The sequence below is a fragment of the Aythya ferina genome (genome assembly GCF_964211825.1).
Source record: "Aythya ferina genome assembly, chromosome: Z".
Taxonomy (NCBI): domain Eukaryota; kingdom Metazoa; phylum Chordata; class Aves; order Anseriformes; family Anatidae; genus Aythya; species Aythya ferina.
The window spans coordinates 593725-608123 of NC_140299.1; the positions used below are offsets into that span (position 1 = coordinate 593725).

The 14399-nt window shown below is 44.0% G+C and overlaps 1 protein-coding gene across 1 annotated transcript; it reads left to right on the plus strand.

Annotated features, from left to right (window-relative positions):
• Window positions 1-144: 144 nt before the first annotated feature.
• LOC311426860 (asparagine--tRNA ligase, cytoplasmic) lies at window positions 145-12927 on the plus strand. Its single transcript, XM_084503587.1, has 15 exons — window positions 145-224; window positions 1719-1801; window positions 2020-2085; window positions 2187-2279; window positions 2710-2799; window positions 3514-3592; window positions 4750-4820; window positions 5079-5165; window positions 7254-7475; window positions 7875-8074; window positions 8520-8655; window positions 9668-9781; window positions 10207-10338; window positions 10909-11040; window positions 11604-12927. Exons 1-15 carry the CDS (start codon window positions 182-184, stop codon window positions 11733-11735), a joined length of 1680 nt encoding a protein of 559 aa, XP_084359713.1. The 5' UTR covers window positions 145-181; the 3' UTR covers window positions 11736-12927.
• The last annotated feature ends 1472 nt before the right edge of the window (window positions 12928-14399 follow it).

Sequence of the window (14399 nt, forward strand, 5' to 3'; positions counted from 1 at the left end):
GCCCTTGTTCACCAGAATGCGCAATGCAAAAACTCGGTGAAAATAAATGTAGGAAAGTTTTCGGCTTCTGTCACAGTGAGCGCAGGGCCGGGCCGGGCCGGGCCGGGGCGGGGCGCGGCGGCTGATGCAAGGCGGCGGAAGCGCGGGGCGGCCGCTTCCGGAGCGCTGCGGCAGCGCGGCCATGGCGGGGGAGGTGCTGGGCAGGACGGCGGCGCTGGCGCTGGGTGAGGCGCGGGGCAGGGCGGCCCCTGCGGCCCCTGAGGACCCGGGGAGCGGAGCGGGGCGGGCAGGGCCGGCCCCGGGTGGCCCCGGGTGGCCCCTCGGCCCTCGCCGTGGGCAGGAGATGGCGGCGGCCGCGCCCCGCCGGGGCCTCGCGGGACGGATCCGGGCCCTGAGGCCGGGCCGGGGGTGGCCGGGGGGCAGCGGGGAGAGCGCGGGAGGGGCCCTGTGGTGTCTGTGTGTGTGTCTGTGTCTGTCTGTCTGTGTGTCTGTGTGTCTGTCTGTGTCTGTGTGTGTGTGTGTCTGTCTGTGTGTCTGTCTGTGTGTGTGTGTGTCTGTCTGTGTGTCTGTCTGTGTGTGTGTGTGTCTGTGTGTGTCTGTGTGTGTGTGTGTCTGTGTGTCTGTGTGTCTGTCTGTCTGTCTGTGTGCTGCCTGCCCTTAACGGGCACCTCGGTCCTCCGCAGGACGCGAGGTTGTTCCGCACGACCTGAGTAAGAAGCACAGAGCAGCAGCAAGGCGCCGCTTTTTCCTCCAAGAGAATGAGAATTCCCTAAGGAGAGCGCTGCCAGTATCAGTTCTGCTGCGTTTCTGGCTCGGTTGTGCGAGGGTAGCGAGGAGGAATGGAGCGTGTGTGTGTGTGTGCATGTATGGATGTGCGTGTGGGTGGTTACACGCCAGTTCATACCTGCATGGTTATGCGCACACAGGCATGTAGCTGTGTGTTTGTATTTACATGCGGGGCCCAGCCTGCAGCCCTGGCGGCTCCCCCTGCCCGCCTGCTGAGGTGGGAGGGGAGGAGAAGGCAGAGGGGTGCTCTGAGCACAGGACGGGAATGCTGATGCGGGAAGCAGGGGTTCTGTAATGGCCGAGCAGTCAGACACGAGTTCAGTGTGCCCTGATCCATGGAAATCGAAACCAAACTGCATTACAGAAGAAGGTTCACGTTTTATCGGTCAGGGTGTAGAGTGGGAGCACCTGGTAGGGGCAGTGGCTGTCGTGGAAGGCTCTGGGCCAGGCAGGTCTTGTCCCCTGGCCTGTGCGTCAGTTCAGGCAGCAAAAAAAAAAAAAAAAAAAGAAAAGAGAAGAGAAGTGTCTTCTGTTCTTTTTAATTTGTGACTCATTTCTTGGCTATGTGTGAGCTAAATGCCAGCTTGACTTGTCTGACTTTTCCCAGCTTATTATCTGCCTGCTTGCCTAGAAGTTATGTCCGAAGAAGGCTGCTTCCTTCTTGGCTCCTCAGCTGGGGACTTGCAAGGGTTCGGTACTTTGGGAGCCCTTAAGGCCTCAACATAATGCGTTTTTTGCGTGGAATGATTTTTAACACAGAAAATATTGACTGACTCTTACTTCACTTGCAACCAAGTGATTGTTTCTGAAGGTTTATCACTGCTGATAACCATGAAGATTTTATATCTTTTGCGTGTGTACAGTTTCTTCCCGTGTATTTCCACTGTTGATACTTTTTTTGAGTAATTGCCTGTATTTGCCATGTCTTACAGAGGAGCTGTATGTGTCCGAACGAGAGGGCAGTGATTCCACCGGCGATGGGACACAGAAGAAACCGTTCAAAACTGTCCTAAAGGTAAGTGCAGAGAACCTGCTGATCTGAAGCGTGTGAACTGCTTTAGGTCAGGCGATTGGCTGTATTTTTCTAAATGTAAATTTTATAGCTGTTGTTGCAGCTCTGACCAAAATGTCAGAAGCAGACTGCCTGCTCAGTCACTTTAGCAGGATTACTTTCATTCACCTGCGGTGTTGTTGATTCTGTTGTGTTTTTTTTTTTCCCTCCTTGCTTTTCAGGCTTTGATGACAGCAGGAAAGGAACCATTTCCTACTATTTACGTGGATTCACAAAAGGAAAATGAGGTGCTGTAACACCTTCCAACAGGAATTATTTTAATACTCTTTTGTGCAAAGGGACACAAATGTAATCTTCTGTCTTCTGCTCTCTCCTTGGTTTGGTTTAGAGATGGGCCATTATTTCAAAGTCACAGATGAAAAATGTCAAAAAACTGTGGCACAGGGAACAAATGAAGAATGAGGCTAAGGAGAAGAAAGAGGTAGGTTGTGGACGGTGCCAAGCTGGAGGAAGCATTCCTCGTTTCTTTTCCAAAAATATTAAGCAGTGCTGGTGTTGTTTCCCACACCCCATAAACCTTTAGTTTATTCTTCATCTGTGTCATATGTTTTACGTTCATTATTTACAGCTTATCTTTGCTTAGATTAGGGCAAGCAATGACTGAAACTGTGTGAGGGTGGATGATGGTAATCTATTGCCTTCAGACTTTGGGGAAAAATGAGAAATGCTTCTGTGCATTGTTTCTCATCCTGGTCTTAAATCAGGGCAGGCCAAGCCCCAGCAGGGTAACAACAAGGCTTTTTATGACGTCTGTCTATAAGTGTACATTATAGTCCCCAGTAATTATGAAGAGTGAGACCTTACAAAGCCTGGCCACGGTTATTTAATACTTATTTTTTCCCCTAAACCAGGCAGAAGATCTCTTGAGAAGAGAGAAGAACCTGGAGGAAGCTAAGAAAGTTGTTATCAAGAATGATCCCAGTCTTCCAGAGCCAAAATGTGTGAGTAGGATCCAGTGCCTGGTTTCCAGCATGTTGTCTGCACAAAGGCTGTGTCTCTGCGTTGTGGTTCTGACAGCTAGTGAAGGCCACTGTCCAGTTGCTGTCACTGCATGTACTTTTGTTTTTCTGGTTATCTGTATACCCGAGAAAGACCAAAATCTCTATATTAATGCACTCAGTGGATATCTAAACCTCCTCAGTTCATGCATCAGACTTTTCTCTGTCAGAGTTTGCTGGCAGATACCATATGGAAACCATTTGGAAATGTTTGTGAGTTCTGCTTTGGTTGGTTATTGTCGTGGTGGAGGATGAAGAGACCCTGCTGGTCAGAGGACATAATTTAAGTCACTGGCACACACATAGCAGTTCTTATGTGGCTGTTTGTAGAGTCCTGCTGGATCTGGTCCTGCAGTCCTTAACTTAGTAGGCAGATGTGTGCTGCTGTGTGGTGGGGTTTTTTGGACAGTTTCTATGTAGAGTGCAGAAAATGGATCTGATCAGAGCAAGGCACTCTTGTGGTTCCCCTTTGTGAAAGGGGCAGCCAGGCCCAGCTGGGTTTAAATCCTTGTCACTTTCAAACCAGCACACGCTGTTAGTGTTTAGCTGCCTGAAGCATGTCATATGCACTTGTGCTCAAAGTAATTGTGTGGAAAACACCATCTAAATGGTGAGTTACATTTCTATTTTTGATTGTTTTTATTCTCTGCTTTACAGGTAAAGATCTGTGCTCTGGAGGCTTATAGAGGCAAGAGAGTAAAGATTTTTGGCTGGATTCACAGGTTACGTAGGCAAGGTAAGCCACAGGCACTTAAAGCTTATTGAACTTATGCAGGGAGATGGAACAAACCGAGCAGCTATCAACATTTGGACATTTAATGAATCGGACAGCATCTAGTCTGAAATTTTTAGTTCATCACTTAGATTTGGTGTGTCACACTGATCAGCACAACACTAACAAATTCTGTACAATGTATGAGGGTGTAGACGTTTCTTAGTCAAAAACTTTTTAGATGTTTGATTTGGAGGCCAGTCCTATAGAATTTCTTCAAAAGACCTGTTTCTTAACTAATCCTAGAGACTGAGGAGCTAGCTAGCATCTGTTCATAATGAAATCAGTGAGCGAGAATTTTCTTTAAAGTATCGTAAAGTAACATAACTTCTTTTAGCAGTTGAACAAGTAATACTTGCTTTCAAACTGAGTGGTATTCTAGTTAGAATATCTGAGTTGGAAGGGACCCCCAGGGATCATCGAGTCCAACTCCTGGGTCCCCAAAGGACCACCCAAAAAAAAACAAACAAACAAAAAAAACACAGGTAATGTCTGAGTGAGTTGTCCAAACACTTCTTGAACTCTGGTTCGCAAGGTGGCATTCGCTGGGGAGTGACAGACTTAAGCAAAACTTCTAGTACGAAGCCTGAAATCCGCAGGCTGTTTTCTGTGTTCTTCTGTCAAACAACTCTGGAAGCGTATGGCAAAGCTGAGTCTGACCTCACAGAGAGCACTTGTTCAGATTGTCACTGGAGGACTTGACCGAGCAGTTATGGATCAGGATATCGTGAGCATTTTATGGAAAATCAATGTTTTAATCAGATGCCTTGTGGAGATGTGGGTAGAGGCGATGTCACTTTATCCACATCAGGCATACAGGGGGTCTGTGGCGCCCCTGGACCAGAGCCTGCCTGAGGTCACGGCGTGGCAGTGCAGTCCCAGCTGTGCTGAGCTCGGAGCAAGCAGTGCTCTTGATGTTTTTATGATCGAGCTAATGCTTCAGTGTTTTCTTGGAACATCGTTGCTTTTTTTTTTTTTTTTCTTTAATGGAAAGATGTGATCATGGTCCTTCGTTAATACTCTGCATGTCAGGGGGAAATGTTTCTTGCGGGTGGGTCTGTTCAGATGGATCAGGTGAACACACCTGAGTCTATATATTTTTTTCTTCTCTTTCCTACCAGGAAAAAATCTCATGTTCATTGTTTTGAGAGATGGCACAGGTTTTCTTCAGTGTGTCCTTTCAGATGAACTGGTAAGTTGTGATGATTTAGTTCTGTTCCCTCATTAAATAAAAGAGGTGTTCATACTCTGTCTTTTATGTAAATAATAGGAAGTTCACCTAAATCTACTGATTATGTTGTATTTTGGTTAAATTCTGTCTCCTGATGCTAGAGCTCTCTGTCAATGTGAGAGCTCGTTATCTCATCTCTGTCTCCAATTGGAGATGTAGATAGGAAGACCAAAAATTAAAAATTACCATAACTATGTCTCTTTCTTTTTTTCTCTGTAGTGTCAGTGTTACAACGGGCTAATTCTCTCCACAGAGAGCAGTGTTGCAGTGTATGGTGTGCTGAACCTTGTTCCTGAAGGCAAGCAGGTAGGGAGCTGGGTAGTGCTGTGTGTTTTGGTCCTCTTTTTCAACAGTTTATCACTTTCCTGATGAGAGGAAAAGCAGAAGTGGAAATAATTATTGAATGATTTCGGGGTAATTTGTTTTAGGAAAAAGAACAAACACCCCAAGGTTGCTGCTGTCACCCACATTTTGTTGTGTGCCATGGGAACTGTATGGCTCTTACTTAACGTCTGCCTGAAACAATTTTCCCCTGATACGTCACATCGATACTTCCTAGAATATAACAGTGGAAAACTATATTAAATAAATAGTTTTATTTTCCTTAACAGGGGTAATTAATGAGGGGTAATTAATAAATGTTGCTGTTTGGAAGATGGATCGAGTATAGAGTTAGAGCTAATGCCATGTTAAGTAGATATGCATAAGGCATGGCCCATAAAAAGGGTTCAGACTGAAGACAGCAAAGAAACTTCCCAGTTTACCCCTTCCTTTAGGTAGATATTCATAATTGTCATTGACTATGCAGTGAGAACTGGTTCTCTCTATGGATCAGCGCTCTATTGCCTGGCGTATTGAGTGCACTGACTCCAGGAAGACAAGAGAAGAAATATATCTGAACAAAATCACAATTTGAAGTGATGTTAAATTGCTTCAAACAACGTTTCTGAGATGTGGTAGACAATACCTGCGCAAAGTAGTTCCCTCACTGTGGCTGCCAGCAGGGTGTAAAATAAGGTCAAAGTGTTAACCTTTTGTGGAGCTTTGTAGAGAATTCAGTTAGCTTTTAAGCAGTGCTCTGTTGGCCATTACCAGCGTGTTTTGCTAACGGAACTTGGATAAGCTCAGTGGTTCTAGTTTTCCCTGTTACTCGGGTCCTATCCCCAAGAGATATTCCAACGGTTACAGAGCCAAGCTCAGTGAAACACGAGTCCATTGCCCCGTGTGTTTGCCTATCAGCAGTTAGTATCGTTTCCTTTTCTTCACAGCCTCTACTACTGTGAAGTCTAAAAACAAGCCCAGGTAAACAGGGATCAAACGCTTCTTTTAAACAGCTTTCATGCAATTTGGTAACTAAATTACTCATTTGTATGTGACTGCTCAGAATGTTTTGTACACTGAAAACACTTCGGTTTGGTGTCTCATCACAGCAGTAGAATGCTTTTAGTGCACGAAATCATCATAAAATCTGTTAACTAGACTTTGTAAATCGGCAATTATACCGTGAAAGTGCTGTGAATAGAAAAAGCAGGACCGAAGCCTGCTGTGACCCACACGGGGGAGCTGGTGAGGCCGGCAGTGCAGGCAGCCAGGATGGAGCCCTGGCACCTCAGCTTGCTTGTCGCAGCAGGTAGCAGAGGGGACCTGGCCAGCACGAACCTGCTGTTTTCATGTCACGGTGAAATGCTGCCGGCTGGAAAGGTGGCTCAGACATCCCTAACAGATGAGCTCGCAAATACCTGCAGTGAGCTAGCTCTTCCTCTGGCATAACCGAAGTGACTTTTGGAAGTTAGCCACCAGCATGGAAGGGGAATGTGGCCCAAACAGTAGGAAGAACAAAATCCATTGAATGTCACACTGCAGTCTTGCCCAAGTGTGTTTATGAACATCACCAAAGAGATTACACAGTCAGCGAGGACCCTTCTCTCTTTGTGACCTTTGTGCAGAATTTTTCTTATAGCCAACTGAAGTCTCTTCTTCCTACAATGTAAGACATTTGTCCTTTTGTTCCATTTCTTCTGTAACCGCCCATGAAATCACTGAAAGTGGCAAGTAGTTTCCTTCTGTGCAGCTTTCTGTTCTTCCAGCTGAATAAACCCAACTGTCTCTGGTATGTTACGTTTCAACAGAACACATCTGGAAGCCTCTAATTATTTGACAATAGTACTCAGTCCCATTCACATCGAGTCTGACAGACTTCTGGTGCGTTACAAATGGCATTTTCAAGGGTGGTGTCACTGGGTTACAAGGCAGTTACTGATAATACTGCAATTAGAAGGATTTTAGTATCTTTTGTTTAAACTAGTCTGACATCTCTGCCACAGTGCCAGATGGGGACATCCAGGGAGTGAAAAGCAGACTTCTGAAAGTTTTGTTTCCCTTTTAAATTGGCAGGCTCCAGGAGGCCACGAGCTGAACTGTGATTACTGGGAGCTTATAGGTCTGGCCCCAGCAGGAGGGGCTGACAATCTCCTCAATGAGGATTCGGAGGTTGACGTGCAGCTTAACAACAGGCACATGATGATTCGAGGCGAGAATATGTCCAAAATCTTCAAGGTGCGCTCCATGGTAGTACAGGCCTTCAGGGATCACTTCTTTGCCAATGGATATTATGAAGTAAGTATATTTGCCCTTGTTGGTAAATGACTACTTTAATTTCCTTACTTCAAGGCTATCTTTTTCCAGGAAAACCTGTACAGACTTTCTGATTGACTTGAAATGTTGGGGGAAAAAAAATCTGTTTCGTAGAAAACTATTATGTGATCGCTTTCGTGGGCATAGATCTCAAAGTTGTGTAGACATTTCTGAGGTAAGCGTTACAGCATGATTCACAAACAGCCTGCGTACCTCCTTTCGGGGCGCTGAAGGATATCAGGAAGAAGTTCTTGCAGCCATTGGTAGGAAAGTTTTGTAGGTGGTTTTCTGGAAGAATGTGCCTTACATCACTGCTATAACACGTTGTCATCGTTGTCCTTAATTCTTCACTCAAGTAATGGCTCTCCTGTTCTTTAACAGGTCACACCGCCAACTTTAGTCCAGACGCAGGTGGAAGGAGGTTCAACCCTATTCAAGCTGGATTATTTTGGAGAAGAGGCATATCTAACACAATCGTCCCAGCTCTATCTGGAGACCTGCATTCCAGCATTAGGAGATGTTTTCTGTGTTGCTCAGTCATACAGAGCTGAGCAATCCAGGACACGCAGACACTTGGCAGAGTACGGAGAGAGTATACTTCTCTATTGTTTGTGTAGAAGGGAATTCTTAAAACAAGGGGAGTAGCTGGTGGTTGGATGACAATATACAGTGAGAAGGCAGCATAATGCTGCTGTGGAACAGCTGGTCACAGGTGTACTTGGAGGTAACTCCTTGTATCAGGGAACGTCCAGCTGGTCATATTTGATGTTCAGTGAAGGGAGATTTGTGCAAAACAGAGCTGATACGGTTTTAGGAAGCTTTTTGTTTTTAGAATATACACTTCATACTGCTGTTTTCCTTCCTTTTTTTTTATTTTATTTTAAGAACTTTATTTCCTTTGCAGTGTAGAAGTGGGAGAGTTGAAAAACAGGACAAAAGTGGGTTTCATGTTTTTTCTTAAGAGAATTTTTTTCATAGCTATAGATTTGTTGTGTGGTTTTGTAACGTCGTGACCTGTTTTTTCAGGTACACTCATATTGAAGCTGAATGTCCCTTTATAACTTTTGAGGATTTGTTGGACCGTCTGGAGAACTTGGTGTGTGATGTAGTTGACAGAGTCTTGGCATCACCTGCATCAAGCTTACTGTTTGAGCTTAACCCGGTAAGCAGCGTTGTGGGGCAGTCTTGGGCAGACAAGGTCTGATCTTTACCTTTCCTGATGACCATGTTCACCTGGGAAAGACAGGGCATGGCAATGAGCTCTGCTTACTTAAGTAAGAATATTAAATGACATCAAAGAGTGAAAATGCTGTGAGGCTGGTAATGATTCTTCCACGAGCTGGGGGGCTGCAGAGGAAGAAGTTATCTGCTAGTAAAGTCTAGGAGCCAGCAGCGTGCTGGGATTTATCGTAAGATGTGCTGTACCCGTAGAATAAAAACCTCTATCCTAGAGCTCATAAAATTGATCAGCTGGTACTTGCAGATAGAGCGTAAGGGAGCAATGAGACAACCCTGGCGTTTTATTCCCTGTGCTGGAAGGCGCAGCTCTATAAAGCTGTCTTCCTTTGCTAGAGACCCTTTGTCTCCTGCTGCCTTTGCATAGAAAGTCAGTAGTCTCAAAGGCATCTTATCGCCTTCACTAGCTTTTCTCTCAGAGCACGTATAGACCCTCTCATCCCTGTTATTTTGACCTGTTTTCCTGATGAGTACTGGAAGGTTCCATTTTCAGTTTGAACTGAGATGGGCAGGAGGTCGAAAGCAACAGAAGCACAACCTGCCCTGTGGACTTGTCACAAAGGCAAATTCTGCAGCAGTCTAATGCACAAAGAAGCAAAAATGTTCTTTTGTGGCACTGTGTGTGGAATGTCTGCAAACTTCAGTCTGAAGCACCTACGTGTGTAGTGAATTCATACAGGAAAGGAAAATGCTTCCTCTCTTCTCTTCTGCTGTCGTTTTCAGCATCTGTTCTGTGAACTGCACGGAACTTGGAAGATGGTTTTGCTGGGCTCCAGCTTTTCAGTACTTCTGAACTTTTTAAGTAATAGTTGATACGCTACCTGCAAAGGGTAACATGTACGTGCTGAGTGTGGAAGTGGACTTGCTGATCAACTGGAAAAATAAATCTTTAAAAATGATACCCTTCTAAGCATTTTGATGTCTACTCTTATTTACAGGGCTTCAAGCCTCCCAAACGTCCTTTCCGAAGAATGAACTACGCTGAAGCAATCGAGTGGTTAAAGGAACATGACGTGAAGAAGGAAGATGGTACTTATTACGAGTTTGGGGAAGTAAGTCTTTTCTGAGTCTCCTTAGAAATTAAAACCAAAATGCCACAGTCCTCCACTAAGGGTTTGAGAGTCCCTTAAAGAACAATGCGTTTGGACCATGATCCTATTTTGGGGAAGAGGAAATGAAGCTCTTCAGTGTGTGTTAGTTGTTTGGAAAGTTTGCTTCAGGTTTAAGGTTTGCCTAGTTTCCTGTGTGAAATGTCGTGTAGACTGTTAAACAGGTTTTTTTCTGACCTGTATTTTTTTGAATATAAACATAGTTTCTTCTTCTAAGATGTTTGTTTTAAAAATGTAGATACGTCAGGATGAATGCTTGGATATGTGTGGTCTGAAAGTGTCTTTGTGTCTTGCCTGATGTGTTGTGGGTCTTGAGGTTTTGGAGTGTTCTTGGTTTTAAATATTAATAGAGCTCTCTTTACCCCTAGGATATTCCTGAAGCTCCTGAGAGACTGATGACAGACTCCATTAATGAGCCAATCTTGCTGTGCCGATTTCCTGCAGAGATAAAGTCTTTCTATATGCAGCGCTGTCATGACGATTCCCGTCTTACTGAATCTGTAAGTTGGTGTTTTACATCGTGTTACAGCCTTCTAAATAGAGTGCGAGTGTCTCTGTGAATGAGCATAAAATGAATGAGTACTGTAGGAGAACCTTGGAGAATTCATACCAGAATTTGTCTGGGGCCTTTCTTGGCATCACTTGTTGATACTGTAAAAGCAAACGAAGCAACACTGAAGTGCTTAAAAAATGTCACTAGATCACAGTGAACATGCTTTTCATTGACCTCTGGTTAGTGCTAGTCTAATGACAATATTTCTGTGAATTTTGGAGGCTGTATTATTTAAAAACCAGCTGTCTAGCAGCCAGGAAGAGTGCTGGTTGTTAGGAATGCTACTGTTTTTGTGGTTTAACAGTTCAGCGTCACCAAGAGTGTTAAAGACTAAGTCAGAGATCCTAGTCAGCTGGTTTCTTCCATATCTAAAACTTCCATGTATAAACCATATATTGCCTTCCCTCCTTGTGTCATGGAGAGTTAAAAATATGTGGTAAAACATATTATAAGGTTGGGCTTCATCTTTTGAGGGCAGCTTAACTGTAACAGTTTGATCTCATGTTGTGTGTTGTAGGTTGATGTGTTGATGCCTAATGTCGGTGAAATTGTTGGAGGCTCCATGCGTATTTGGGACAGTGAGGAGCTACTGGAAGGCTATAAGAGAGAGGGCATTGACCCCACGCCGTATTACTGGTACACCGATCAGGTATGTAAAACAGATTCAGTGTGCTGCTTGTCAGACATTTGAATTCTCTTAAACTGCTTCTGAGATGATGCAGTCTAAATTGCATACATTTTCCATGACCAAAAGTAGATGGTCATTTAACCACTGGCAAAATGCAACGGATAATAGTTTCCATTCTGTTAAATTGCTTTTGTTTGCTGCAGTGCATGCTGCCCATACCTGATCACCTTCATTAAACTGGTCTGTAATGTTCCTCTTGTAATGTCTGCCATAGTGTGCTACCTTTGTGAAGCCCTTGTCAGATAAAGATGGGTTGGTCTTTCCAGACTGGAATAGCTAGCTCTGTAAGGAGAAGAGAAAAGGAAGAGGTTGGAGAGGAAAAAATAAATAAGTCATTACGACCTCATCTTTCAGCTTCCATTTTTCTCTTCTAGTCCTTACATTGCCCCAGGGAACAAAACACAAATACCTTCTCTGAGGAGAGCATAGTCCGTATTCCTCCTCATTCGTTCAGAACGTGGTTTGGTTTTGTTTTTGTCTTAACAAATGAATGGTTAATATCTTCTGTGATTTTAATTTCACAGAGAAAATATGGTACCTGTCCTCACGGTGGATATGGTTTGGGATTAGAGCGGTTCCTGACCTGGATTCTGAATAGGCATCATATCAGAGATGTCTGTCTCTATCCACGCTTTGTCCAGCGCTGCAAACCATAGCCATCCTTGTGATAAACTCCTAGGAAATCAAGCAACTGATGCTTGGAAAAGAATGATACACTCTACTATGGCCCGTCTGAGAACAAGACTTACTGCAAGCTGTTGTTCATATATTCATTAATTTGGTGTGTGAGAAAACCATTTTTTAAGGAAAACGCTACTGATTAACTGGAAGAAGCCTTATAAAAATAATGTTAGGTGCATTTATGCTCTCATGTCAACATAAAACAAAAATCCTAAGCTGGTGTTTTAGATTTTTTTTCTCTTGTGGTTTCTTTTGAAGAAATCGGTTCAAGCTTTTTAAATTCCCAAATCCTGACCGCTGAGAGTGGTATGAAGAAATGTCTCTAAATAGCTCAACAAAATATAAAGATGGAGAATAATTGTGCTGTGCTTTTTTTTTAAGCTTACTGCTTTTAATGGAAGTTCTGTTTGAGTTTATTCAGTTATAAGCTATGTAGTATCAAGCACTAAATTCTACTGAAAGATTTTTTCTCCCAAATTATTTACTATTAATTCTATTAACTAAAAATGGTAAGACTGATTGTGGGGTATGCTTTGATACTTTTTCCTGATGCCCATGGATTGAGTGCTACAGTGGGACCATGAACTCCCAGCATAAGCTGAATTACAGTAGGAGAGGATGTGCTTAGAGACACTGGAGTGTTTGTGGTGCCTTTGAAACGAAGGTTATTCCATCTATTTCAAACAAGAAATGACTAACCGAAGACCCAAAGAATCTGTAACTTTGAAGTATAATTGGGTTTCAGCATTGTGTGCTGACTGAATTACTGTCCTCTCTTGAACTGTAATTCGAGCAGTGCTTTCCCACTTCGTGCTGAAGGATGTTTTCACGGTAGAACAGTTTCCTTGCTAGCTTGGTGTACTCTTGTCCTGCTGCATCTTAGCAGACTTTCTGGCTGTATTCAGGTTATCAAATAGAATTAAGTAAGTATTTAATGTGTTGAATCATCTGCATCCTTTTTAGCCATAAATGTGAGCCTGTTTACTAGGAAGATGAAAATCTGTAGGTGCATTACTGGCTACTTGCACCGAGACATTATTTGGATTTGCCATTCATGTTGAGCTGTGCGATATCCATATTTTTGTAATAAAAGGCTTTTTCCTTCATCTTGCATGTTAAATATACAAGCTGGTCTAAATCGGCAACCAATAAATTATGTCAACGCAAGTTGGTGTGCAGGACAGTAGTTCTTGACCTGTGATGTCTGTTTCTTTACCTTCACTTGGCCTTTATAGCTTACTTGCTTAATATATTCTGTCCTGGTAGAGACAATAACGGGGAAAAGCAGGAAAAGTAAATCTTCAAGTGCGGTGGGCACATGTTCTTAAAAAAAAAGAAGACTTTAATAGGTATTCAGCTTGAAGAAGCCATGTGGTTTTTTTTTCATAGTTTGGATAGACTTTCTGGGATACCCAGTAGAAGTATTATCCTGAGAATAAATGAGAGATGTGGTGCTGGATAACTAGCTGCAGAGGCAGCACCTCCAGTGGGAGTGGGCTTGGACTTCTGCTTGCTGTGGTCGCTGAGGCATCTGACGGTGCTCATCCTGGGCTTCCCAAAGTGGGGCCGGGTTTGTAAGTGTGCCCTTTGAAGAGGATGAATGAAAGGTACTCTAAGAAACGAGCGGTGCTAGGATGGTTTTTCTTATCCACACCTCTTCGAATTCACAGCTTTCACTGACTTTCCCAGTCTTTTCATGGGCTAGTCTTTTTCTGACAGAAAATGACAACAGATTTTAAGAGCTGCTTCTCACATTTGCCCTATTCTTGTTATTTGTGTTTTTGTTCTTTGTCTGAACTTAGCAATTATTCTCTGAAGTAGCTGTAAAGGCATGATCAAACATAAATTTCTTGTGATTTGGGGTATTTGTTGCAATGTGTTACGTATGTAAACTAGAGGAAGAAGGGAAATATGAACAAGCTTGACTGCAAGAAAACAAAAGAGATTTCTTACTCCTAAACATGTGACAATGCATTAACAGTGAGCTGTAGGAAAAGTCACCCCATTCAAATATTGAACATGCTGCCAAGTAGTAAGCCTACCCCTTGGGCTTTTATTGTTTGTGGTGTTTGTTTTGATTCTTTTGTTGTTTGATTTTACAACTGCTCTTGTGCCGAGATGCTCGAGGCTTCTGTGATGCAGGATGTGTAGAAATTTGTGAGCATATAAGGAGTTTTATCAACAACTAACAAAATCCTTCAAGTGGCTGTGGTGATAAGGGAAGAGAAAGGCTAGGAAAAGACACTACTAAAAAAATTCTTGTTGGCAGGGCGGTTTTCTGTCCCTTAAAGCGGAAGGGATGAGCTGCTCTGTCAAGGTTAAAAGCCTTAAAATATCCGGGGCGCTGCCAGGGGAAGGTCGGAGGGCTTGCAGGGAGCTCGTGGCAGAGGCAGCCCGGATAAGGAGCTTAAAAGGTGAGCGGGATGAGGGATGCCATCGAGTCACCCGTAACCTGCTCGTGATGCGGAGGTGCTGGGGAAGCCGCCCTGCTCCCCATGGGGGGATCCCGGGGTTCAGCAAGGGCCTGGGTGAGGCTGCTGGGGGCAGGGGGCTGCAGGAAGGCGGCAATACGAGGTGCTGCTGCACACAAACCTCGCCTCTGCGGCTGCCCGTGGAGGCTGCAAGCCCTGCGAGGCTGT